Source organism: Thunnus albacares, chromosome 18 (genome assembly GCF_914725855.1).
Source record: "Thunnus albacares chromosome 18, fThuAlb1.1, whole genome shotgun sequence".
NCBI classification, from domain to species: domain Eukaryota; kingdom Metazoa; phylum Chordata; class Actinopteri; order Scombriformes; family Scombridae; genus Thunnus; species Thunnus albacares.
Window position 1 is genome coordinate 13927620 of NC_058123.1, and position 27183 is coordinate 13954802.

Here is a 27183-nt window from a genome sequence, read left to right on the forward strand (position 1 = left end):
CATGTCAATTAGAAAAAAAACACACAGAATGGAAATTGCCATATACAAAACCGCTATTAATCATCTTTATCTTCAAACTAATTGATAAAGGTAAATAACTGAAGAAGTCTTGTGATCTGGTGGTAGTTTTTTCTTGTGCATTCCACGGCCTTTTAGAAGTCTCTGGATAAATTTGCTGATGAATCTGATACATTAAATTTCCCTCATCTTTCAATGTGACTTTTTAAGCCCTTAGTGGGCCAGACCCGTAAATCAAACTGAGGACACCATAAACTATTCACTGCACAAAACACTCCAATAAGGTGATTTATAGGGTTGGCCCCACCCTCTCCACTTGGGTTACCAATCAGGTTATCCAACTGGCCTAAACTGAGCAAATGACATCATCCTTCCATGCAGTGGAGTGGAATTCCTTCACATGTGAATGCAACATTTTTAGAGGAAAGACGGTTTTAGCCCATGAGCACATGACCTCAAGCCGACCTGGAAGTATGCTAAGACTTGTAAATTCAAACATTCTGACAAGAGGTTTAGCCTTCACCTACAGGTTAATCTAAGTGTTTTACTTGTTCAATATCTGCCAGTATGTTGTCTGTTTAAACTCTAAAGTAAAAATAAAATGAAATAACTAAAAATAAAGTTTCATGAAACTACATTTGGAGGTTATTAAGCGAGTGATTTGTTTAAAGCTAAATTGTTTTGTGTGTGTGTGTGTGTGTGTGTGTGTTATTTTACTTGCATTTGTGCATCTTATATTGTATCTGGCAAATCTCTCAGCACACCACTTGCTTAAAGTAACCTTACTGTACACGTACCTCATATATCTAAGATCAATGAACATGGAAGGATTAAAGTGCTAAAGTCTCATGTGATAGATGAGACTATTACCCTACATATCAAGAAAAAAAAATAAAGATTGGAGACAAGCCCTTACCTCGCATCCTTTGATGCAGTGGAGCAATTCTGGGTGTGGGTACCACTTCAGTCCCATTGTACAGACTATACTCTGTAAGATAAAAAAAAAATTGAAGCAAGGTTGAATCAATGAATAAATACCAGTGCTTTCAAACAGTGGACACATAGTTTGGTCTGTACATTTTATTTCCTTATCATACGTGCAGCATTTGAACAGCTTTGCAAAGACTTTGTTCTTTTTAACTGCACTTCAGTCCACATAACACTAACTCAAACTAAGGTCACTGGGCACCTTCAAGGTACGCGCACACACACACACACACACACACATGAATGCACGCACACACACACACAAACGCACCTACATACTTTCATTGTGAAGCCTTCTTTGATTTACACTGACCTTTTTTCACCTTAGAACAAAGCTGAAAAAATTGATTTCGACAAGATATAACTTGATAAAAAAAGGGTGTTTTTCATTACTAAGTCATGGCCCCTGGAGAGCAAAGAGCTGAGAGCAAGAGAGAGAGATAAGAGGTATAGAGCAGAAATGTTCTCAAATATCTTTGCAGAATGTGTGGAATCCCATCCTGTTCTCCCACTGTGCTCTTCCATGAAATGCAACAGAAAACATTTATGCTCAGGGGAGGTGGGCAGCGGCGTGCATAGAATGTGTACCTGCGTGCACTAATGTGTTCATGTACTGTGTAGGAACATGTCAATGCGTATGTTCACATGACTCTGGTATGTAAGCATGTCTCCATATAGCGTGTGTGTGGCATAAGGGCAGTTGTGTACGAATCTACTTGAGCCAGCAGTCGGAGAAGGGTTTTGTTTAAAGCATAATTGTGTTGTCACCAGACTTGGATAGTAGTGTGCATGATCAAAAGTGCCATCCACAGCAAAGGACTGGCTGACCTCAGATAGTCCATTTCTCAGACCCCCTGTGTCCCAATATCTCACAAAGTTGACGTGCTTTTCTTTTGTTGCTGCAAACTAAGGTATTTTTCATTTCAGCGCTGTCAGCAAATCAATGCAAAAAAGAAAGATGGGAGGTTGAAGGTGGAGAGAAAGAACAACATAGCATCTGAGGACAACTGAGAGCTGCGGGAGTAACAGTTGTACTACTGCTATGTAGTGCTGCATAGCAGAATGCAGGGACGTCTGTGGTGTACTGTGTTCAGTGGTGAGGGATATGATGGTATGTCCCTATATAGTGGAAGATGGAGCACATTATTTTGTCTTAGAACTGAAACTTTTTGCAACTACTGTACTTTTATTCTCTCTTTCTTGTGCTCGCTATGATGATGTCATCCAGAAACTCCTTCTCTTCCCCTCTCTCTCATTTTCTCTCTCTCTCACTCTTTTTTTTTCCTCTCTCAGTAAGGCCGTAAATCATGATAATCCATGATCGTGGCCTGGCCTCACCCCTCACTACGTATGGGATCCTCACCCTCTGAAGCCTCCCCGGGGCGCTGATACCACATAAAAATAGATCCCTATCTCAGCGCCACCACAGACGAGGTCATGTCATATAGAAAATGACTAATTCCACAGCAAGCCCGACAGGGTAATTTTGCTGGTAAAGGGGGAGGAGGGTGCTGGGGGCGCAGGATCGTTAGAGATAGAGGGACAGGAAAAAGAAGAGGAGGAGGTGGAGGTAGAAAAAGCAGGAGAGAATTCTAAGTGGGTCATACTAAGAACCGAAATACAACTGGTTTAAAGGCAATAAATCATCATCACTTATTAAGGTGGGCAACATTCACCTCCAACTCAGCAAAGTAGAACTAGAAAGTGCATTTTGGGGACATGGATTCTTTTTTGGATACTGTATGAAGAATCCCATCCAAGAGGGGAGTTTAGAAGTACTGTATGTTATGATGTCTACTCCTACCTACTAAACTCCTACTGTTAATATAACTAGCCATTGTCATGATTGATTTCTTTCTCTACCACAGCAATCTCCTCCTGTTCTTGTTTCTTAATACCATTTCGTAACAGTCTTGTGCATTTTCTCCTGCCCTGTGCATTTTTTGTATCTTATACTGTATCTCAACGATATGCATCTGTTCTGCTTAGTCCTTGGGAATTTATTGCATTTTCTGTTGCATCGATATTGCTGTTGTTGGAATTAATTGGGGAGCACTCTCAAGGTGGACCATAAGGATAATCTAGCCTTATATTATTGGCGATCTTTATGATTTCTGTCTGCTCAACATTAGTATGTTTGTAATCATTTCGATTACACCATTCAAAAAAAGGTGGAGCTTATGTGTGTGTGTGTCTGACTGTCCTTGCATTACCTGCGTCTATCAACACACATAGCTATTTGGAGTCTATCAGTTGGCAGGTGGTGGCACAGGAAAAACATGAGACATGCAACAGTGCATACTACCTGCAAAAACTGTACCTTCTCCAACCTCCTAACCCTGGTGCACTCACCCCCTCTGAAACCCTCACCCCATCACCTTCTCCTCTCTGACTTCTCTTATGCTTTCCACTGCCCCCAACAGCATAGCCTCAAGTCTAAAATTACCACTGAGCACAAATCATATCAATTACACAAATCCATGAAAAACAGATCATTTCATGTCCACGTGGCCTGAACCATCCCTCTCCATACAGTCACCACAAAAAGCTGCTGACTCAGCGTGACTCTAAAACAAAACAAAAGGAGTTGTAGGGAAAAAAATATAGTGAGAAACACAATGTGTTCCTTAACTCGACCGTGGCTTCTCTTTTCTTTTTCTCTAGTTATAAAACTTGATGCTATTTGGTAATATTCTCGTCTGACTCTACAGCTAAAAGGGCATTCAGCTGAAAAAAACACTTAAAACAAATTGAACATCATTGACATTAAAGGTGCAATATATGACACTCAGCCCCACTAGATGTCAGCAAACAACTATTTGCTATGTAAAGCTATAGTGAAGTAATGGCGTCCTGAGCAGAGAATGAAGTCACACTCCCTCTGTGTGTGCTGTTATCCAAGCTTCTCAGTTCTTTGTTTTAGAAGCCGGTTCGGCCATGCTTGCATGTTAGTGCATGTGAGTCCCTCCTTGTCCACTCCGCATCCGTCTTCAATTAGTGGCCGGGTTGCAAATTATATTATAGCTAAACAGTACATTAGGCAAGAAATAGGCAATGCAGTAACAGAATCTTGATCCATTTTTGATCTGCACTGCGTAGTTTGACAGTTAGATCCGAGTTTTGTGAGCCGTGTGCTCAGATGCTGCTTTCTTTTTTTTTTCCAACTTGCTGGTGCTCTAGTGCGACATCTAATGGGGCTGAATGTTGTATATTGCAGTATATCAGTATATTACAGTAAAATAAGAAGACTAGGTATACACACACACACACACACACACACTCACATATATATATATATATATATATATATATACATCATATCCCTACCCCCATCTCTTGACCCCACCCACAAGCTTCATAAAAATCCCAAATGAAACCATGGCTGTGTGAGTGGCACCCCCACAGGGACAAGATGTACAGGTCTGTGTTTAATGACCTCTCCCAGCATAGCCTCTAACCTCTATGTTTTTCTGTCTGCCACTTAAACTAACAAAGAACTACCGGAGCATTGTATTTTTTCTTCATCATGTTATTTCTGGTAGCATAACAAATACAAGGGAAACTGAATGTTAAAAGTGGCATGATAACTTATTTGAGTGAGTGAAGGGACGACATTTAAATCTAAAGAAGGAAATGTCATATTAAAGGCGGGTATGCAAGAGGGCAGAGGCATGTTTTTGAACTTCCAATCAAAAATGGATCAAAAATGTCTGAACGGTTGCCGTGCTTCTAAGATAAATATTTGCTTGGCATTGGGCACAAAAGACAGGCACAAGCTGGCATTTTGCATTGTGGGTGATAGAGCCAGGATGTAGATACTAAACGTGAAATTCCTTACAGAAGAGTTGTGGATCGCAGAACTTTGCGAAGTGCGTCTGTCAGAACTGTGAGGCGGACACAAACACAACTCACCTTGACTTTGTGCGGGTTCCTCCAGTGCTCCTTAAGTACATTTTCTACTGTCATGTTGCTAGGGAGGATCACCACTTCGTTGTTACTCTCTCTGCACGTCAGCTCACACTCCTCACCTGCGTGTGTGTGTGTGTATGTGTGTGAGCAAGAGAGAGAGCGAAAACTGAAACCAATAAAATTATGCACAAACTACACCTAGATCAAAGACCTTTGAAATCAATGCACATCTTTTGGCACTGTTTAGTTGTACTCCTCCCTTCCCTCCCATCACTTTCAAATGATTGTGATATTGTGTGATATTCAAAGTGCTAGGTCACATAACTGTGGTTTAGACATTTTGTTGACTCTCATTAGGAACCAATTAAAATGATTGTAAGCAGTACAAACTGAAAAGGAATGAGTAATGCGAACAATCAGGAATAATAGCATAGTTAACAAAAGCAGTGATTAATAGGAACAATAAAACATGACATCAGCAGCAAGAAAACGGAATTTATGTAACAGTAAATTTGTGTATACAGACCTATGCCGTGTCCTCGCTTGCATGAGTACTGTAGGCTATAATGGAGGTTTTGAGGTAAAGAACACTGGCCTTTGCTGTGTGGGCATAAGCGGAATGACCCTGTCCAGTTTCCATCCTTCCTACAGCGGATCACATTGGACCCTGCAGTGCCCTGAAAATAACACATATATTGACACATAAACAATTATACACACACACACTGACACACAAACATTGCTAGACCAAGGACATTGAGATGGCATCCCGTTGCAAAGGGGGAAATACAATCCAATTTTTATCAGGCATCCAACCCACAACGCCTGAGAGGCAGAACAGATTAAAAGGTGTATACATTTCAGAAGTCTGTGGCGGCAGGACTATTCTGGAAATCAATAGCAATCTAATTAGCATGGCGTCAAATTGAGTAGGGCTAAGGGAGACAGGGAGAGAAACAGGCATCGAGAGACAAGCATTCAGACAGTGAGGGCAGTATAAGAAGTATCTGATAAAACATAGTGAGGATAGTGAGTGTTTTGGGGGAAATTTGTTTTCTCACTCATTAATTCAGCATCTTATCATCAGCTATCATATGTATATATACCTATATGATATTAGACAAGAGTCTAGGGTTTAGGTGCTAAATATCCAACAAATACAGATTGTTTTTGATAAATTATAATTATTTTCATTATATTATTCTCTACTTATGTGCTATCAACACATGTAGAGCCTAGTAAGGATGTGTAGAAGAGAGAAAAAGAGAGAATGTCTACTTTTTATACACATGACAAAAAGGAGACAAACACATAGGTAAAACAAGGATAGAAAGAGAGGAAAGAGATGGACAGACCTGCTTGCATGGAGCGTGCAGCAGCCTCACCGTATGGGCAGAGCCTCCTGTGGCGGCGGTATTACCGGCAGGATCAGAGCAGTTGAGTTTGCAGACACTGTCAAAGCGGAAGCCATCGCTACAGTGATAGGAGTCATGGAAGATGGGAGGCGGGGGATCACAAGTCACTGGCTCGCATGCCCCCTCTAACCAGCTGCCATCCTCCGTGCACTGGCGCTTAAATGCACGCCTGAAGAGACAGCAGAAGATTAATGTTTATACTTGTGGATTTTGTGAAACTTTGGTGAGGTTTGGTGGATGTTTTTAATATAATTATCATTTAACTTTCAAATGGAAACCTTTTCTGATGAAGTCTGAAAGACTGTAAGAACCAAATAAATCAACCACAGCTGTTTCTATTTCTTTCTTTACCTCTTAGGTTTGTTGGTGACATGGTAGCCTGGTTTGCACTTGTACTTGCAGAGCGTGCCCACTTTGAGGCCTGTCTCATTGCAGCGCTTCGTCTGAAGCACAGCATTGGGTACAGGAGGAGGTGCTGGGCAGCGAAGCTCACAAAGAGCCTCGGGGAAGGACCACAGACCGTCTTCTAGGCAAGTAAGAGTGTTGTTTGTACCTGGATAGATGAAAATATTCAGTGCTGGTCAGTGAATTTCAAAAAAGTAAATCAAAAGAAGACAAAAAAAATCTAGAAAAATGATGAAAATATGCTGATTAAGGGACAGAATATGAAATGTAAAGTTGGTCAAATGGTCAATGAAAAAGAGTTTGAGGACAATTAAGTGGCTGAAAGCAAAATGAATGAAAAAAATCGGACTTTAAATTATTCCAATCTGTATGTTATGAGGTTTTTTAATGTGAAATCTTTGGTAAAATTGTTTCAAAAGTTGAAAAATAATACACATGCATCAAAGACCATTTATTCCTGAAAAATATACAGTACAATTAATAAGGATCCTAAACTGCATTAAATTTAATGCAAAAAAAGACAACAACAACACAGAATTTAACTATTAAATGTATATACAGTGAATCTGCCTCTGCAGGTGACATTAGAATCAGTTTTGTCTAATCTCATGGAAACTATAGTTCTTAGAAAACCTGACAAAAGATCTTTCAGGGCCGGCTAAAAATGCTTATGTGTGCACACATGTTTTCATGGTCCCCTATGCATCTCACCTACGAGCTGGGCAGGTTCTCGACACTGGAAAGTGCTCTTCTTGCCGTAGGTAGTGCCCTCGGGGAAGTTGAAATGGGCGGGGTGAACATGGTATTTGTCTGGCAGACCACAGTCTACAGGCTCACATGACACCTGTTTGTTCCACTTCCCATTTGCACACGTTATAGTCACTGAAGAGTCCGACTGGAAAACAAGACAAGATATGAAGTGAGTGTCAGATAGACATAGATAGATGGATCACAGACCTATTCAGAAGTAGACTATATGCATAATTCACACAAGCATTCAATTGCGCATTGACATGACAGATTGATGTCCCACACATATCCTATAAATGTTTACCTCACAAAAATGACTACAGCAATTCAGCACTCACTCCAACAAGTCTCTCATCAGTGTGTAACCTAACAAAGCTCAATCAGGCTTACCTTACTGTATGTCAGTAAGCCTCACAGGCCACTCAGCAGCTCAAGTAACTGCTGATAGCATTTGTAAGGTCAAGTCATGCCACTCAGACAACTGATATCCAACAACTGCACAATCAGCCCTAACACAAAACAGATTGACTTTGGCTGAAATGTGACAACTTCTAAGAAACAAACACACATAGGGGGAATCTTCCACAACTAGAACACTATCCTCTTGTGAATTTATCATCTTTCTTACTGTAGTTCCTGTGTAGTCATTATAATAAGTGAGGGGTTACACACAGTGAAATTTATAATCAGACAATCAATCAATTTTTTTAGTTGAGAAACAAAGAAAACGGAAGGACAAGTCGATATGTGGCTGTTGCACAAACAGTAAAATAACGCACACCAGCTTTGCAGACAAATGTGTGCCATGTGTGAGTAGTTTTTGTTCTTGTTGTCTTGTCTCGTTAGCTAATGTCATTAGCTAAGCCGCATGGCTTGGTGATTGATGGCAGTCGAATATGCAGATGTCTGTCAAAAGAAAAACAAAACTATTTTTCCAGTGCTTATTCATATATAGTATTCTCAAAATCAAGGCAAGACTGTCTCACATTTTCAAGCCTACAAAATGTATCCTGTGTGATTGGGCCCTTACATGTCGTTGGAATGTGGAAGGAAACTGGAGAACCCAGAGGAAATCCACACATGGAGAGAACATGCAAAATCCACAAGAAACTGACTCAGGACATGAGTCAAACTCAGTGCCTTCTTACTCAGGGACAACAGTGGTAAGTCCACTCTACTATGCCAAACAAAGACGACGGAATGCTCAAAACTACAGCGTGATATACACAGTGTAATAGTCCCATTATGGACGTATCATAGAGTCTAGCCCTTGATTAGAAACAGCAGCCTCAGGTTACTGCTGGGGGAGCTATGACCTAGCAAGGTCTGATTGACACTTGCAAAGCCCACATGTCCTGCATTAATTGTGTGTAAGTGTGTGTGTGTATGAACTCAGTGTTTATACACCCTGTACACATACAGTGCGTGTTCCTAATCAAGAGTGATAAGAAAAACATAACATTAAGGACACAACATTTGCTGGTATGTGAGTTCCTGGAAACATAAAAGGCAACCAAAATGTTTCCAAAATTTTCTAAATGACATTCTCTTGTTCCTAATTTTTTAAGGGCTTGCCAGAAAATTTTCCTGATCTTAGGTCTATTTCCTATTACAAATAGCTCTGATTCCTGTAAATTATTTGGCTTGGTATGATATTTGCAGAGATGAGACCAAAATGGGGAGCCACTGCATCATCCAAACCTCAACTGTTTTCATCCTCTTCCATTAAATAGCACCATGTAACACAACAGGAATGCTTAAATCGATAGCAGTGCCAAGAAATCTCACAACAAAGCTGTGAGAGCTCAATCATTTTGACTTTTCCTCCTCAGAACAAAAAAAGGGGAAACCTGTGTTTTTACCATGAATTACATCTTATCCCCCTTTTGCCTCACTTTAATTACACACATCTTTCTAAAGAGTGGCCAAACTTTAAGGCCACACAAGCTGGACTCAGTTAGCATTACGTATCTGTTGCTTCATAACCCCCTCTCTCTCTTCCCATGTAGTTCTATCTTTCATCTTGATCCCATTATATGATACTGCATAACAGTATCAGGTTCCCTCAAAATAAATAAGCTCCTTTCATATTTGGATATCCAACAAAGTAACATATGCATCGCATGTGAGTGCCTGCTGAAAAATATCTCAGTGTGGAGTTGAATGAGTCAATAATGAGGGGAGGTTGTGAACTAAGCCTGCATGGAAGAAATGTGGAAGGATCTATTTAGTGTTAATGTGCTGACTGTAAATATGTGTGTGTGCAAATGGAATGTTAAGTAAGTTTGTGAAATTGTGTATGAGTGTGTTAAGTTACAAGATTTGCCCATCCTAAAAACATGTGTGTGTAAAACTGTGGTCAAGTGTACAAACACAGATGCACACAAACACATTTACATTTAAGTACATCTGCCATGAGCTGTTTTCGCATTTAATCACACATGTATCCCCAAGTCTTTAAGTATATACTGTGTAAGGTTGTGTGCCTGTGTGTATGTGTGTAAATGTGTGGGAATTTTCCTTCCTTTAAAAAATTTACAGCTGACTATTTGTCTTCCAGTAGCGATTTTAACAACCTTTGGCTACTCTGCCTAATTCAAGCCAGGCAGACTAACAGACAAATGAACCGACAGAATGACAGCCTCTTCCTTCAAACTAGGGGTTTGACTTACCTTGGACGGCACACAAACATATAAGCACATGCAAACTGTATAGTAAAAGCACACAGTTGTACATTGATAGGTAAAATTATTACTGTATTGCTCAGTGTTGGAATAAAGTATGATTTATTATTGTCTAGTCCTCATGGAAAAGCCTTTAAGAAACTGTTTTGGAGAACAGAAATCTGCTTTACTTAGAACCAGAGGGGTTTTATTAGCCTGGAATATGCACACGTTCTGGAAGAAAAACTTAACAGTTACACAAACGACTCTGGAGAAGAATGTGTTCAACATGCGGCTGGGTGTTACTGAGAATCTAACAGTACTTAGAAGTAGTCATGCTTTTAAGTACATAAAATTCTGGGAGAGTTATTTTTATTTAAATGATAATCACATCAGCCTGGACACTGTGGATTTCAAACCAACTTGTGTTACAAACCATCATCAGATAACTTTTCTTTTGAGTGGAAGAATTAAGATTTTTGCATGAATGAAAATGGACAATTTTTCAGAGAGAAACTCTTTTCCCACAACTACAATTGAACAATTTATGGGCTCTATAGGTTTGACCATTCTTTACTGCCGAGCAGCACAGTAAAATCTGTATTCACATGCTTGTTCAGTCAGTAAGCGCTTCACTAATCACTTGGTATCAGCCATACAACTTTCACATCCAAACTCAGCATCTACAAAGTCAGCCACTTGAGGAGCAACATGGTGATAATGTTTAAGGGCTAGGCCTATGCTTTAAGAACTAGAATTATAATGCACTACCATCACTCTTGTTCACACAGGTTTTGTTTATAGGCTTACAAGGGAGAAGCCCTGTGCAGATATCCTCTGATGTGGCACTATCAAGGCAGAATAGAACTCAGACACGCAGAAGCAGGATGCCCTTCCATGACCCCTCTGCGCAGTTGGTGGGAAGGTAAAAAGCCATATTCAAACATGGCCGGATTTACGTAGTGCGAAAGCAAGAAAACAACACTCCCCCACATACCTGTAGGGGGGCTGTTGGCCTGCTGCACATAAACTATAACGAAGGCTGCCAGTAGATCCTCAGTTTACACCAATGGCCTAAGGGGACACCTCAGTATTACCATTACCATTTAGAAGGAACAGATTCATAGAATGGCTGGTAGCTGCCACAGTTAACCAAGTAAAATCTAAGGCCAGGTGCCTAAACCATTGCTGTACCTGCCTTACAGTGTATGCAAAACGCATACCATATCATTCAGAGGGCACATGATGGCGGGTGCTGTCATTGGTCAAACCTTGTGGACTTCCTGCACTTGCTTGATTGCTGATTTTCATTTGGACCAGGTACATAGTGTTCACTACTTCACTTCCTTGCTTGGATGCAAGAGATGTAAGCTGGGGATAAGGTCTTCAAAGGCATTTTCAGACCTGCACTATTTAGTCCAATTGAATTGGACTCTTCATTTTCCCCCGTGGTGTGATTCATTTGGGCAGGTTTGAACACACCAGTCATACTCATGTATGGACCAAAACAACTGTACTGAGACCCTTTGAGGAATGGTCTTGGTCTGGTCCCGAACAAACTCATTCATTGGTGGTGGGTGCATGATTCAACCTTGATCCGACCCAACTATAAGGCATACTCCTGCAAGTTTGAGCTAAATGGCTCCACTAGCCACATGAGCTTTGCATACTGGGATGCAGATGAGCAAAGTCATCAGTGCTAGCAGCTAGCAGGTGAATGAATTGAGGTCTGACCAGGTCCGACCTGGACTACCGCAACGAAGTACGTTGCATTTTTGATATTTGGCAAATCGGAGCTTCATCAGGGCCTTCATCCTGTGTTTATGTTCTTCAAGCTTTCACATTTTTATGCTCATAGCACATACACTGTAAAGTCTCTGGATAAATTGGCTTGATGTACGAATATGACCAAAAAATATATGTCAATATGTGTCTTGATAGCTTTTAAATTTATATTGGACATAATGGCTCAAATTATGATAATACCAGGATATTTCTAAATGGGTCTTACACCCAGTGAGGTAAAGTTTGAGACATGCATAGTTCCTGGGCATACATGGCATTCAGAATGAGGACCCCTCACTTTGATGAGACCTGAAGATGGTCTTTTGTTCATTTACCGATATCGAGTCGGAATAAGGCGATCATATGGAGAGCAGAGAGTAGTGGTTTGGTGGGCTTGTTGTAATATGCAAGTTTCAGTGTACGACTTTATGGTGGACAGAAGTCAAGCCTACAAGGCCTGTTAAAGGAAATGCCTATGTCAAATAGAACGGCCTTTCTCAGTGCCAGAACTCAGTGTTCCCTAACCACTTCAAAGAGAGAAAGTTAGAAGACAGACAGCAATAAATCACACATATACAAATCAAGCGAGTGAGGGAAACAGATTTGTTCTGAAGATAGCATTATCTAAGAAAGTGGTGTTCCCAGAACCACTTTGACATCACTGACACAAGAATGTAATTGGCTAATGAAAGGAGACAAGATTGTGCTTCACGGTGCACTTTTCAACCTTAGTGTGGATATGTGTGCCTTTTCAAGCACTGGCGGAAAAAAGAAGGAAATGCATACGTAAAGAGAGGCGTGCTGTAGGGATAAGAAAAATCTGACAATCTTTTTTTATTTTGTTACACTTTTGTTGTTTTGCTTTTGTTTTTGAACTTCAAAAATCCTTCCACTTTTTATACAAGGTTTTCATCTATCAGCCCGTTTGAGGGGGAGATGAGAGCAGATGTACCCTGTGAATACGGCCTGATTGATTTATGACTGGCCTGTTGACTCATTCCAATGAACTTTTTTTACTCTTTTGATCTAGAATGAATGTTCTTGATGTTTCTTTCAAATCTGTATTTGTTCTATTTTTCCTTTTTTGTCCACTTTTGCCCTTCAAGGATTGGATTCTGTTATGGTAATTATATACATCAGTCTGCATATCTAGTTTGCAGCATCAGCTTTTTTTTTTTTTTACCACTGACGCAAACTAAGCACAATTATTTACTTATCCTTATGGACATGTGCGTGGCTGAGTTTGAAATGGTTTCGGAACTTAGGGAGAAGATTTTGGCTGATAGATTTCTGTCGTTCCTGCTGAAAGTACTGTATATATGTTTTGCCAAATTATGGATTTTGAATGACAAAATCCATCATTTTAATCATCCCACCGAGCAATTTACCACAGCATCTGTAAGCAACATTATTCCAAAAAATAGAGATTAAACATTTTAATTGTAGCATTTCAAAATATACAGATATACAGAAGATATTTATTTAATTCTGCAGGGCATTATTCATCAAAATAAACAGCAAAATGCTAATATGATATTAGACCAACAAAACTGACCGGATCCCTTTCAGTAAAGTGAATGGATGAGATGAGGATGAGTTATTCATAAATAACAGGTCCTCTAAATACCCTTGAACTGTCAGTCATCATTTGTAGGAAACCTTCGCAGCCCAAAAAACTGCCATTCAGCACAGCCCTGCTTCCTTTTCTATTCTCTCCTGTCCCCCCTTCACCCCACTTTCTCTGTACTTTTCCTGCCTCTCCCTTTCTGAAAAGCATAATTTATCACTAAATGAATTGGCATTGATGAATAGCCACATAGTGCACTGTCAATCAAAATCTAATGCAATTAGAAGTCTGTGCAGACTCAATGGCGGACTATTCTGATAGTGTTTGTACATACCACATGTATGTATTTGGATGTAAATGTGCTTCCATGCATGTACACACACACACACACACACACACACACACACACACACACATACTTGTGCTTATTTCTGTGTGTATATGTGTAAATATGGGCATTTAGGGGAAGACAGAGGGACAGCTGAACGGCTTTGTGGTTATAGAAACCCTTCAGTTATTGTATGACAAGTTACAGATACCAGAAACAGCCATGTGAAAGATGGGAGAAAGAACACATTGTTAACACTGACCAAATACCAAAAAAAAGTCTTTATTTTCCCTCTTAATTCTGTAAAACTCTTCCTCTCTTCTTCTCTTTTCTTCAATTTTCTGTCTGGTACACGCACACACCCTTACACACAAACACCAACACATACAGGCATATTTTCCCGGGACTCAAATGCACATAAAAACAAAATTTACCTTGTTCTCTGAACCTCCCATCTCTCTAAGGGAGCATTAATAGATTATCTTGCAGACTGCTTAACAGAGCCATGGAGAGGGATAAAGCGTTTATACGGCCTTTACAGCAGCTTGGATGCAGTCCAAAAGGTTTATGATGTGGTGTCAACTACCCTGTTTGTTTATTTACTTGTGGTGTGCATGCATCTGTGTGTATACTGCATTTGCCTGCATCTGTGTCCTGATTGAGAGTGAGATTGTCTGTACTTTACCGTATGTGTGTTGGTGCCTACAGTACACGCAAGCATTGAATGTGTGCTGCTGTGTGAGAGCGGTAGCAAATCTCTGCCCTTTAACGGTGACTTCAATGTGTGCGAAATGAGCAGGGATGGAGCGAGGGAGGGAGAGGGAGCAGACACTATGCGATGATGTCATCGTCCCGGTGGAGTAGCGATACAAAGTGACTGTTTGAGGTGATGGTGCAGCATGCTCAGCAAGAGACTAAACACTATTATGTCTGTGCTACAGAATATGTGAGGTATGTGCACGTGCATGTACATGTGTGTGTGTGGGTGTGTGTTTGTGTATGGGCGTATGTGTATGTGCAGCTAGCCAGCAAGAGGAGGAGACTGGGGCGTCTCCACTCCTCAGTGCAGCACTCATCTACCTGGATGTCCATGATGTCATTCTCCCTAGAGGCTTGCCGTGCCAAGCCTAGTTTTTGCAGGTGACAAAATAAATGCAGAGATGGAGAGAAGAGCAGAGAGAAACCGTGTTTGTGCTTCTCTTTTATGGCCACTCATGTGCTAGAGTTTTCATCGTTGCATGTTCATGTGTGCATTCACAAATTCATGTTTACACACATGTCCCCATATGCTGTTGAGATGCTTTTGCACTTAAGTGTTGGCATGTGTGCATTTATGCATTTGTCTGCCTCTTTGCGCACTGTGTTCTTTAATTGCATGTGTGTGTCTAAACATGTGTGTAGCAGTGTGCTTACCTGGCTCTTGATGATGTCATCATCCTGGTGGATTTGCAAGACATATCCAGAGTTGCAGGAGATGGTGCAGCGGTCTCCATTGAAGAAGTGGCGGCCAGGGCTACTGCACTTGAGCTCTGCATTGCGGATTAAGGGTTCCTGGCAGTCAATGGCTTCGCACGAATAATGTACACAACTACGAGGGAGCATGTGTGCATGTGGGGGTGGTAAAAGAAAGTGAGTGAGAGAGAGAGAGAGAGAGAGAGAGAGACAAACAGAGGAAAAGAAACTTAACACCACATTCAAAGTTACAACCAACATAAATTTAGAGTATATATAACACTGCAGACATTCAAACATGGAAGCAGTCACACATTTGCTCACAAACAGAAAAGCTACACATTTAGTCAACCACATCCATCCATCAATGACTGCTTAACATATCAAATCAATAAACCACATGGAGAAAAGATTGCCATATTTGCTGTGCACATGAAAGGGGTGTCTGTGTGCGCGCACACACACAGCAGAGTGTAGTTTGTGAATTAAGAGCGACAGGATATATTATGAGCAGGCTACAATAGCAGTGTTTGGCCACAGCTCTGTGTTGGTAGCCTGATGGAGAAGGCATTTAATGCTCTTGGAATGCTTGGATGCCCAAGGCACCTTTTTACAACAGTCCACATTCTACAGTATAGGGTTCCCTTATGAAGTCGACAGAGAAAGAGGGAAAGAGAAAGTGGGGAAGGTATGGGGGCAAAGAGAGAAAGAAAGAAAATACAAGTCTGGAGAAATATTGTTCAAGTTGCTCCTGCAAGAATGGAGTATCTATTTTACTGTCTTCATACATTTCTGTTTTACTGCTTCAATTGCAGACATAATTTTAATTATCCCTATGTTTATACTTTCAAATTATTTATGATGCAAACCTTCTATGCACCTACAGTGTTCCTTATATCCTCTCAACCTCACTGCCCCTCCCAACATAACACTGAGAAGAAAAACCTGTTATTAAAAGTAATCTCTTAGATTGTCCTTTAAATAAAATAAAACACTCATGTTAACAAGATGCTAAGCTGAGCAGGTGAGGGGAACCTGCTCAGCCTCTATATGCAGGGGAATTGCTAGTGCCCTGCATATAGAAAACAGGGGAGTAGCAGTTCCTTACATCTAGGCTTTTTGAGGACAAACTAGGAAAGCCTTCTCTGTGGACACTTGGCTTGGAACAAAATGTCTTTGTGGTTTTCTGCTAGTCACTCTGGAATTTCTGACATAAATTACAATTAACTACCTGGAAAACTATCCTCCTCCCTTGTGAATGAGAAGGACAGTACAATACAGCACAAAAAATAGAGAAAACAATAGGGAGGACAGAACAAAAACTTGTGTGAATATCCCTCATACACTAACAAACATAACTCAACAATTCTCTATGTAGGAGGAGATGATAAGTATAAAATTTAAGAAAAAAACATTCAAGTGAAGCAAGACTCAAGTGAAAAACTGAGGAAAAAAAGAGAAAACATACATGTGCATGCGCTTGCAGACAAGCATGGAACATAAAACGGAGTAATGTTAATAGCTGCTGTTGTTAACAACTCAGGGAAAAGGGGATGTGGTGTTTTGTGGAGGCATAAGTATTACGGGAAATGTGCTGCTCAGCCCAGGAGAATGAGAGAGGGAAAGCGGCAGCAGGAGGCACAGAAAGGGGAGAATTAAGAGGGAGATGGCAAACAGAACGAGATGACGTGAAAGTAAAGGATGAGAACATAGCATGGGATAACAGATATGATAAGGAGGAGGAGGAGGGGAGATGTGGAAAAGCAAGGAAATGGGAATGAGAGAAAGACAGAGAGAGGTAAAATGGAAGTGAGAGACAAGAAACTTGGAAAGTAAGGTATAGACGACGTAACTGATGATAATACTACATCATAATATTCAGCTTGCAGCAAGTCAAAATTTCTAAAGATAAGTTTACTGCCATTATATACACATATTAACAATCATTTTCAAGTGTGTGGAAATTAGATAAAGTAGAGAGAATATGAAAGAAAGGAAAGTCAGCAAGAACTCCGGGAGAAAGCAACTAGTCTGTCTGTGTGTGTGTGTGTGTGTGTGTGTGTGTGTGTGTGTGTGTGTGTGTGTGTGTGTGTGCAGTAACAAGTAATTTCCTGGCTGATGCAGATACACAGCAGTTTTAATCTATTTAGGTGCTCTTGGATGTCTCACTGGCACACAACAAAAGCCACAAACAGCTCTATCTCTCCACACAGACCCCCCGACCATCCATTCGTTGTGTATGGGTATGTTTATTAGTGCATTTGGTGTTGAAAGGGTTGTGGGAGCATCATCAGCATGAATTGTCTCATGCATGACGGTGGTGTGGAAATTGGTAAATTGTGACTGCTTTTGCGTGTGTGCAGCCTGGTTTAGCTATGTTTGCGAGGAGTGACTTGACATCCTACGGTTAGATGTTAAAATGAAAGGTATCAGGAAACTAAAAAATGAGAATTTTTAGCTAAATTGGTCTTATGAACTGCACATTAAAATGTTATCAATAACTGTTAATGGCTTTTTACTTTGATCTTCTTTATTTCCTGATTCAGATTCTCAGTTTTCAGCTGTTGCTAATCGTTTCATCACACACACAAAAATGTCCAAATATGGAATACCGCCACGACATTACCTTTGATGTTGTATCGACATGTCATTTATTTAATAAACTAGTTCAAATTGAGAAAACAGCAACTGACGGCCTCAGTGTCGAGCAATGCAAACACTATTACAGGAGAAGCATGTCCATTTTGGCAGGATTTTTCAAAAAAAAGGAAATCTGTATACAGTGTGCACTTCAGCCGAACTCAATACAAAACAAACTGAGGTGGTAAACAACATGTAGAGCTGGAGGCAACGCAGCAGCTCCTTTGTTGGAAAGTTTTTTCCAACTTAAATTTCCAGTGATACTCTATTTGTTACCTATAACATTTTACTGTTATGACTGTACCTTTTGGGCAGATGTCTAACATTAAACAGCTTGTTGGCATCATTAATTAAAGTATGCCTCTCCCTTTCTCTGGCGCAAATACACACATATAAAAACAGCTTTTAGCATCTTATATCTCCTCTTCTTTTGTGTGAATGGCGCCCTTGAATTGCATCTTGTGTGTACGTGTAGTCTGTAAACTTTCCAGGTCTCTGTGGTAGAGAAGACATTTTGTGGTTGAGGTCCTACCAGTGCTTGGCAGCACCTAGAAGTTCCTTGACATCCTCTCTGATCCACTCCAAACAGTTTCACATCTTGCCTGAAACTCTATTTTATCTTCCTCTAACTTATTAAACTTAATATTTACCTAATATAACATGCTATGTAATTTATTTTCTTCACATTACTATTCTTTTTCTCTATATTGTAATTATCCATGTTGTATGAGGACTTCCGTAAGAAGGGTAAGAATAATCTATGGTGGTTTTTAACGGTTATTTGATAGTTTATGTAGTTTTAGATGGTTTGTAGTACAGTAAATATAGGGAATTGGAGAAAATATGATTCCAAATAAAAATTGTACCTTAGAGGCAAGAAATGGTGGAAGTTGTGTGTGTGGCTACATGCTTGTGTAGATAATCTTATGATTTCATCTGCATGTCTTTGGTTGTGAGATGCATATAACATGTGTAGGCCTCATGTGCACCAGTGTTATTTCTTGGCCTCACCTCTGGCCTGTGGGGTTGTAGATCTCATTGCTCTGGCAACCACTTATTGTTATGGGGTCGAAGGACTGGAAGGAGCGCAGGCCTACACCAGAGATGGCCACAAATTCAGAGGCAAACATGACCAGGATGGCCTTGGTGTGGTAGAAGGCTACGGACAGGTCATGGCTCACTGGGATCACCAAAGGGTTGGTGCGGCAGCTCAGGTGCCACTCACCTGTGGAAAGTTATTGGAGAAGAGATTAAGGGTTCAGCTTTCGATTGAATCATAATTAGCAATCTGACCCCGAAGGTGAATGAGGTGGATTGCAGTTTGGAAGTACAGTATATACTTTAAGACAGTTCTCACCAAGACTATGGATGCCCTCCTTGGTGTCCACCAGCTGAACAGTGATGTTACACTGAGTCTGGTCAACGTAGTCAGTCCCATCAGCAGCCAGGTGTATAATCACTGCTGCTGCCACCATGGGATGAGAAAAGTGGGCCTGAATGAAAGAAAAGAAAATGTATGAAATTTAAGTACAAATTTGAATCATATGTGTTGTCAAATTGGTGCATATTTCTTCTGCATTGGCTTGTGTTCTTCAAGTATAAGAGTGTTGTACTCTGTCAGCCACTGTAAGGATGCCATTATGTACAATTGCACTGCATTGAGTCCCAGCACAAAATGTAATGGACTGAGGGTAGCCTCAGTCCAGAGGGTAGACTGAGGGAACTCCATGACTCAAAGTGGAGTTGTGAAACAGTGACATACACCAATATAAACCCTTCACAAGAGCATCACCATTAGTATTTTTTTAGAAGACCAAAACAGACAGTCTTAGTGTTAAGACCACAAGCAAGCATAAAACATTGGTTTGAAGCTTGTTATACATGGGACCTTAGTGATATGAAGCTAATCTATGTCTTTGCACTTTGGACAGAAAACAACCAATCATTGTCCCAAAAGTGAGGTCAGTGCTGTTTCATTTCTTTAAGTTATTTTCTTAAGGTGTACAACACCTTCTATATCTATTATTGTTGAATATGTTTATATATAATGTAAATAATGCTGTCCATTTTTCTTCACATAACAGAGCACTCCACCAAAATGCATTAGCTTTCTCAAAAAGTGTCTGAGATGTCACCTGACATATTCAATGGATATAGGTCTTACCTTGAGCCAATAGTTAGGATTTCCCCAGGATGACTTATGGCTGTCACGACAAGGGAACCATGCGTACTGGGACACTCCATCTGATAGATCAAACACCTTGGATTGACATGTCTAGGGAAACATAAAAAGAATAGAAGATAAAGTTACTTCCGAATTACATCCTATCTCAAAAAAAAGTGTATCAACAACAGTTGGAGCATCTGTGATCTGTGATATGGCATCTTTGGTTCTATAACTAGGAAGAATTCCACTTGCTTCTTGTTTTGCTTTTTTGAAACAGCAAACAGGGTAATTCTAGTCAGCAAGCAATTACACTTTGACAATCTCTGTTCCTATCAGTTGTTGTTGTCAGATATCATCTCTGAAAAGCTTGATGCTTTTGCCAACTTGTTTCTCATCACAATACACCAGACCTCAAAGCTGGGAAAAGGTGCAGAGTAGTAAGTTCAGGAGATCACGTGCTAAAATGAAGTTGAAATGAGCAGTTTGGTAACAGTCTTGGCCTTTTGACAATGCTGTGACCCCTTTATTTCCACAATTGTCAGCTGTTTTCTGTCTGGGCGGACATGCAGATGACGTGCATTCTGTGTGGTACTGTTTATTTGTGTCTTATCATCAAACACAGCACTATGTCATGCGTCATATGCCCCATATTCCCCTCTCCTCTTCTCTCTTACTTATCTCTGTGTGTTTTTGTGTATTCACCTTGAAATGTGTTTTTAAACCCTGTCATGCCACACCTGCCCACTAGACACCCTCAGAGAGTTTCCATGATTCTGTGTAGCACCTGAATAAGTCACCTGTGTCTCACAGATGCAACACATTCACTAATTATGTGTAGTAGCCATCATTTGGCAGGTGGTCTAGGTTTCCTTGACATGCTAATCACATGTATTTGGAACTGTCTAGAGTTCGGTCTGTGTGAAATCTGATCTGTATAACAATGAGACTCAGCCTTCAATATAAGATTTTCAAATTCAAAGTCCCAGAGGGTTGTATATGCACAAATGCTAGTACACTCAGTGTGACCAGAGGTCTATCCCAGCAAAGGAATATATAGAGTTTTTAAATTTTGGTGAGAGATGACAATGGAAATGTTTAAATGTAAAACAAAGACAACACAAGCTCTGGCTGCACTAAAAGTTACAGCTAATTGTGAAAAACAAGAATGATTTAGATCCAGTCCTGAACCATTTTTACAACTTCAACTAAAGAAAAGGTATGTTTGTTCCTCAAACCAAATAAAGAGACTGAATGTAGAGATTACTAATCAATGTAAAGCCAGTTTGAGGAAGAGGGTGGGAATTGTCCCTCCTGATTGTTTGTATTCTTGTTTTTAAAGAATACTAGTAGCATGAGGGGAGGGGTGTGGTGGTTGTAAAGTGAGTGCAAGGACAGGGATAAAGAGAAAAGGCAAAATGTTTGATAAAGAAGTGTATCATTTTCAACTTGTGGGATGATTTTGTTAACCAGCTTTCAACCCAATTTCCCTTTTTCCAAATCTGGTGTGACCACAGGCCAAGGCATACGGAGGAGGTAGAAAACCAAAACCATACAGCTTTTAAAAAGTCTTTGTTAGTCTTTGTTTTTAGTCTTTGTTTGTTTGTTTTCTGCATTTTGATTTTTTTGTTTTCATTTTTGCTTACTTCTATGGTTGCAGTGTTGGTGGGAAGACAGAGCTTTAAAAGGACAAGGAATGCAATTGAAATCATGACTACTTTACCCAGTCATCATAAATTCACCAAACAGAGTCACCTCTTTATTGAGGCTTTGCTGACATACAGAAGATCAAAGGACCCACTCTAGGATTTGTGGCCTACACATCATCACCTTATTAGCTACATTAGGAGGGTGAGCCATGTTCAGCAAGGCAGCGAGAAGGGATGTGGAGAAAACAGGAATGAGATGATGTGAACACTCTGTGATTAAAAAGAAAGAAAAGTGAGAGTAGAGGTGATAGATGGATACAGTAGTAAAAGACTATTGAAGATAAACACAGATAAAGGGGAGGGAGGGCAGACACTCAAGGACGGTGAGTTTCGCCCGCTGCCCTGAGCTAGTGAAATGAGACACCGGTAACATGAGAGTTTTGCTGGAGAGGCTACTGTAGGATCCTGCCACCGTGGAAAACTGGCCAGACCAGCTATCTGTCCATATATCTGTCCCCTGGATCTGTTGACATGACCTTTCTGCTTAGAGCTGAAGCGGCAGAAATGAGAAATGCAGGTGACAAACACCTGAGATCCATCACCATGAGTCTTTTTGAGTACAGTCATGTAGACCTCCATTTTATTTTGAGGTTTTGTGGACACAGCTGCAGTGACTATAGGTCTGATTATGAAGAATTGAAGTCAAGAGGAGCTGGTTTCCATTGCTAACCTTTTTTTTTTTTTTGACAGAGCAGGGTGACAAAACCCTTTCCACGTGCAAACTTATTCATGTAAATACAGGTGGCACTAGCTACACCTTCCTCCACACCCCTCCTCCTCCTCTCACCTTTCTGGGTGTGTTTTTCTAACAACTTACTGTTTGAGACAGACAAACACTGCTTAGCATGCCAAAAACCTCTGCCCTCAAGCAAACACTCCCCCCCACCGTAAACCATCACACTAGTGGGAGGCAATTCACAAGTCTCCCATGGGTCGTTACACTTCCTACATCCTCCTCCCCATGCAATGGCACGAGTCAGAGCACTCTAAATAGATTTGTCATTGATTTGATTCAGTCATTAAAAGAGGAGGAAAGGGTGGTGATGGTAATACACTATTGCACCCCTTCAGCTTAGTTCCGCGATTTCAAATTTTATCCATTCATCCATCCATCATTAACACCTCCTTTGCAGGGTCACAGGCTGGAGCCTATCCCATCATACATTGGGTGAAAGGCGGGTTACACCCTGGACACCTGGAAGAAAGCAACACAGGCCCAGGGAGAACATGCAAACACCCCAGCTGGCCAGGTCTGGATTCTTGCTGTGAGTCAGCAGTGCTAAACTCTGCACCGAAGTGTCACTGCTTTCAATTTTTATTTTCTATACAAAAAATTTAGCTTTAAACTCTGCATGTTTCCATATTTTCTTATTTTAACGATCTATTTTAGTTTAGTTTTAGTTCAAGCTTTAAAAACATAAGTGTTGATAAGCCACAAAAAACATCCTCTCATAATCCTCTATTTGTTTGTTTGTTTGTTTGTTTTCTTGAGGCACTATGTTACAGTCCAAACCCCTTTTTTCTCTTATCATGCCAGTTCTCTCTCTTGAAAACATCGTTGAACAGATCTTACTGTATAGGAAACTGAAATGAATTCTGAGATGTGTTTTCCCTTCATGATAAGATCTACAAATAAGGCTGCCCAAATAGTAAAGATGGCATTCAGATTTGTTCCTTTTGGTTATGTATTTGACATATCTGACACAAAGCTATTTCAGTTGCCAACATCAATTCAAGCATTACTTTGTAAAATACTTTTACATTTTTATTATATTTTTTTATTTTTTATTATAACTTCAACAATGTTTCAGTGCTTTTGCATACATTAGAAAATTCCAGTCCCACTCTCTTCAAAAGTAGCAGTGTTTTAGTGCTACTCAAGTTTTATCTTTTGAGAAGATCACACCAACAGTTTCGGACTTTGTAATCTTATTGAACATTAATTCATATTTAAGCAAATACATTTTTGAAAAGCTTTTTTTTTCTTGCTATGGTTGTTGCTATTGTGAATGAGCTTACAATGACGCATCAAAACTAAATGCTTTTTACATTAACAATAAGGCTACTTTCACAGAAACTTTATACTAAAACTATAAAACCACATTTGAATTACAAAACATCATTATGTATTTTCTATGTGTAAAATATAAGCAGAGAAAGTTTAATCTAAATGCTTTCATGTTGCTAGAAAATGTGTAAAAAACCTTGCATCCCGTCATTTCTTTAGACTAGGAGACTGAAAATGAATTCAGACTGCTGAAGATCACGGATAAAAATTCCTGTGGCTCATTTGTACTATGATCAGGTGTTATTTAAGGACTGGGGTAAATGCAGTCTCAAAAGTAAGTCCCAAAGGACAGTAAAAGGCACGTGCATTGATTAATGCACTGAGGAGAGAGGGATGGGAGCCCAGAAACATTTATAGCACTCACTTTATCACAGGTTAAGTACCAAAACCTGATCATTTTACGCAGAATTTGCAAGTTCACAACATATGGCTACAATTATTAATACACAAAGGCAACTTCAACCAATTTAGCAACTGTGGCAGCAGCATAACGTCCCAGTATTATTGCTGCATAAACTTATTATTCTAGAATAGAAAATATACCTGTTATTGACAAATACAAAACAATCTCTCTACAATGTCTTTGGCATGAGCCTTTTATTAGCCTAACATTTGAACGAAAAAGTAATCGGTGTCAAATACATTATTTACTGAATCTTTGTAGAATATGGTATTCAGGGCCACCCTACTGTGCATATGATGGAAATAAAGTAAAGAAACAGCACATATGCATCTAAGCATAGACATATTTTTGTTTGCTCTCTTTCAATCTGTTATGGCTATAAAATAAACCACCTGCCAGCAGACCTTTAAATGGAGTGCTTGATTAAAACTACAGTATCACAGCAGGATCAGTTGACAAAAAGACAGTCCAAAGATTATAAAGTCTCTCAGCTGGATGAAAGAAGGGGAGGAGATGGTAAATCTGTTGTTTGTGAAGTAAAAAGCAGATGAATAAAACTGTTAAAGGACAACCTAAAGTTGTATCGCTGATAATGTATAATGCCTGTTTTAAAGAGATTTGCCTTAAAGCAGCACTTGTTTGACTAATCTGAAAAGAAACAAAGGGGATGCCCATTTCGTAAAATAACAAGCCGAAAATGATTAGCTCTGATAACCTCTACCCCTCAACTTACACAAAACACATGTTTCCCTTGTTCTATTTCACAACAAGAACATAACAGTCTCCTTGCAAGTACATAAATACAAATGTTGAGATGTCAATTTGGAAAAAGCTTCTCGCTTTCCTTGGAAAACAGTATCAGCAACACTGCAGATGAGTTCAACTCCTAAACTCAAAAATACACACACACACACACACACACACACACATACACACACAGTCTTAATTTGTACCAGCTGGCCAGTCAGAGTGGCAGAAAACAGCCAACCCTGGTCTGTAGAAACAAACTAGTGTTTGTAAATCACCGCTTTAGATAAAAGGAGAGCCAAGCGTCTTGAGCCAAGGGGAAACCAAAGGAGATTTAGGTGAGGAGAAAGACAGAGTGCAACTGTCAGACTCATTAACGTGACAATATGTCTGTACAGTAAAAACGTTCATTAAGAGCAAGAAGCAAAATGTAAAGGGGAAGGAAATAGAGAGTGGCGCTCTTAGTAAAGACAGAGTAATGACAATAATAATGGCTCTAACAGCATAATGTAACTCAACCACAGCCTTTCCCCCTGAGATGGAAATCTGGTGCCAGTGTGAAGTTAGATCACCTCTACAGAGGGCACATAGCGCATATCCATGTACAAACACGTACACAGGTTCAAACAAACATACACATATGCTGCACCTATCTTGGTGCTGATACTGATGTTGAAGCCTCCAGGTTTTCTAAATGTCCTATCTTGGATCCAAATCAATAAACCCCACCAGCACACACACATAAACATGGGCCATATGTCCTTGAAAGACTATTGAGACCCTCAGACATTTAGGAGGCCCTGCAAAGTCCTCCCTGTATCCTCCAAACCCTAGAGGACAGCCCAGGAGCCTGAGGAAGACCTGAGCTTGACTCAGTTTTGTCACTCAATATACAGGTCTCTTTATTGTACATTGCATTGAACAGAGCCCAACACAAATACGTAAGAGAGGGAGAGATAGGTAATTTTTCAAATTGGCATACAATGCCAGGCCACACATAACAAGGTCAATAATTAAGCTAGTTCCTGTAATACATTAACTAGCAAATATTTCTATGTCAACATCTTCACAAATCTTCTGAGGTATAAATATGAACTTGTTCTTAAAGGGGACAAATAATGCATACTTCCAGGCCTATATTTATATTCTGGGGCTGTACTGGAATATCTTTGCATGACTACAATTCAAAGAACTCCCTTTTTATCTTATACTGGCCTTTTATGCATCCCCTCAGTTCAGCCTCTGTCTGAAACAGGCTGTTTTAGCTCCTGTCTCTTTAAAGCCCACTCTGTTCTGATTGGTAAGCTGCGGCTCCGTAGGCTATGTAAACAAACAGTAGACGTAGGATTTCACTTCTTTTTCTTGTTCTTTACTTGAAATGGAAACTTCTCAAATACATCTGTGCATGTTCAAACCAAATCCAATCCAAAATATGGACAATGTGAGCAACTCATGGAGCCTAAGCAACAACCTGTACCAAAGGCTATGGAATGGAGGGTCATTTGTGGGCATGTGCGAACAATCTGATGTCATCACATGGAGAAAGTAGAGGAAACTTTGCAAACAAAGTGTTCAGAGCAGGCTGAAGACCTGGCTTTTGATTTGCAGGGAACATTTTTAAAATACGTTCATCTCAAGTTTTGGAACATTGACCATGTTTAACATAGATATCCAACATCATAACAGTATAAATATAAAAGAAAATCACATTATGTCTCCTTTAACGTATGGAATTAGTATTCAGCACAAAGCTAAAAGATGCTGACATTATATAAGTATGATGCTACCATTATGAATTGTTGAGATGTGAAGTTGTGTTCATGGGAGCATACCCCATCTACACACAGACAGACATGAGGACGCCTTCATGACAACATAATGTCTCACATACTGTGTACCATGTGGCAGAATGCGCAAAAGAAAAGGACACTGGTTCACTGTTGTCCGGACTGTCAACCAACATTCCCCCAATCCCCTTTATCTACAAGTTCCAATTTCCCAAAATGATTCCAACCCCATCGCCTTAAATCTCAATATTCTGTACATGGTTTTTGCCTTCATTCATTCATTCATTCACTTTAGCAGTAAACATAAAAACTACAGTGAATAAACTGTTGATGCATTTTGAGTCATATATCCAATCACTTTATATGACTCAATGTAAACACTGGTA

General features: G+C 40.0%; 1 protein-coding gene across 1 annotated transcript in view; it reads right to left on the reverse strand.

Moving 5' to 3' along the window:
- pappaa (pregnancy-associated plasma protein A, pappalysin 1a) overlaps positions 1–27183 on the reverse strand; it is a 93350-nt gene that overhangs the window by 19286 nt on the left and 46881 nt on the right. The window contains exons 11-20 of the mRNA XM_044334387.1: positions 20084–20194; positions 19277–19412; positions 18931–19144; positions 15241–15415; positions 7446–7629; positions 6681–6882; positions 6300–6498; positions 5441–5591; positions 4918–5033; positions 935–1006 (exon numbers count right to left, since the gene is read on the reverse strand). Coding sequence (XP_044190322.1) covers positions 935–1006; positions 4918–5033; positions 5441–5591; positions 6300–6498; positions 6681–6882; positions 7446–7629; positions 15241–15415; positions 18931–19144; positions 19277–19412; positions 20084–20194 — 1560 coding nt within the window. The remainder of the gene's footprint in view (positions 1–934; positions 1007–4917; positions 5034–5440; positions 5592–6299; positions 6499–6680; positions 6883–7445; positions 7630–15240; positions 15416–18930; positions 19145–19276; positions 19413–20083; positions 20195–27183) is intronic.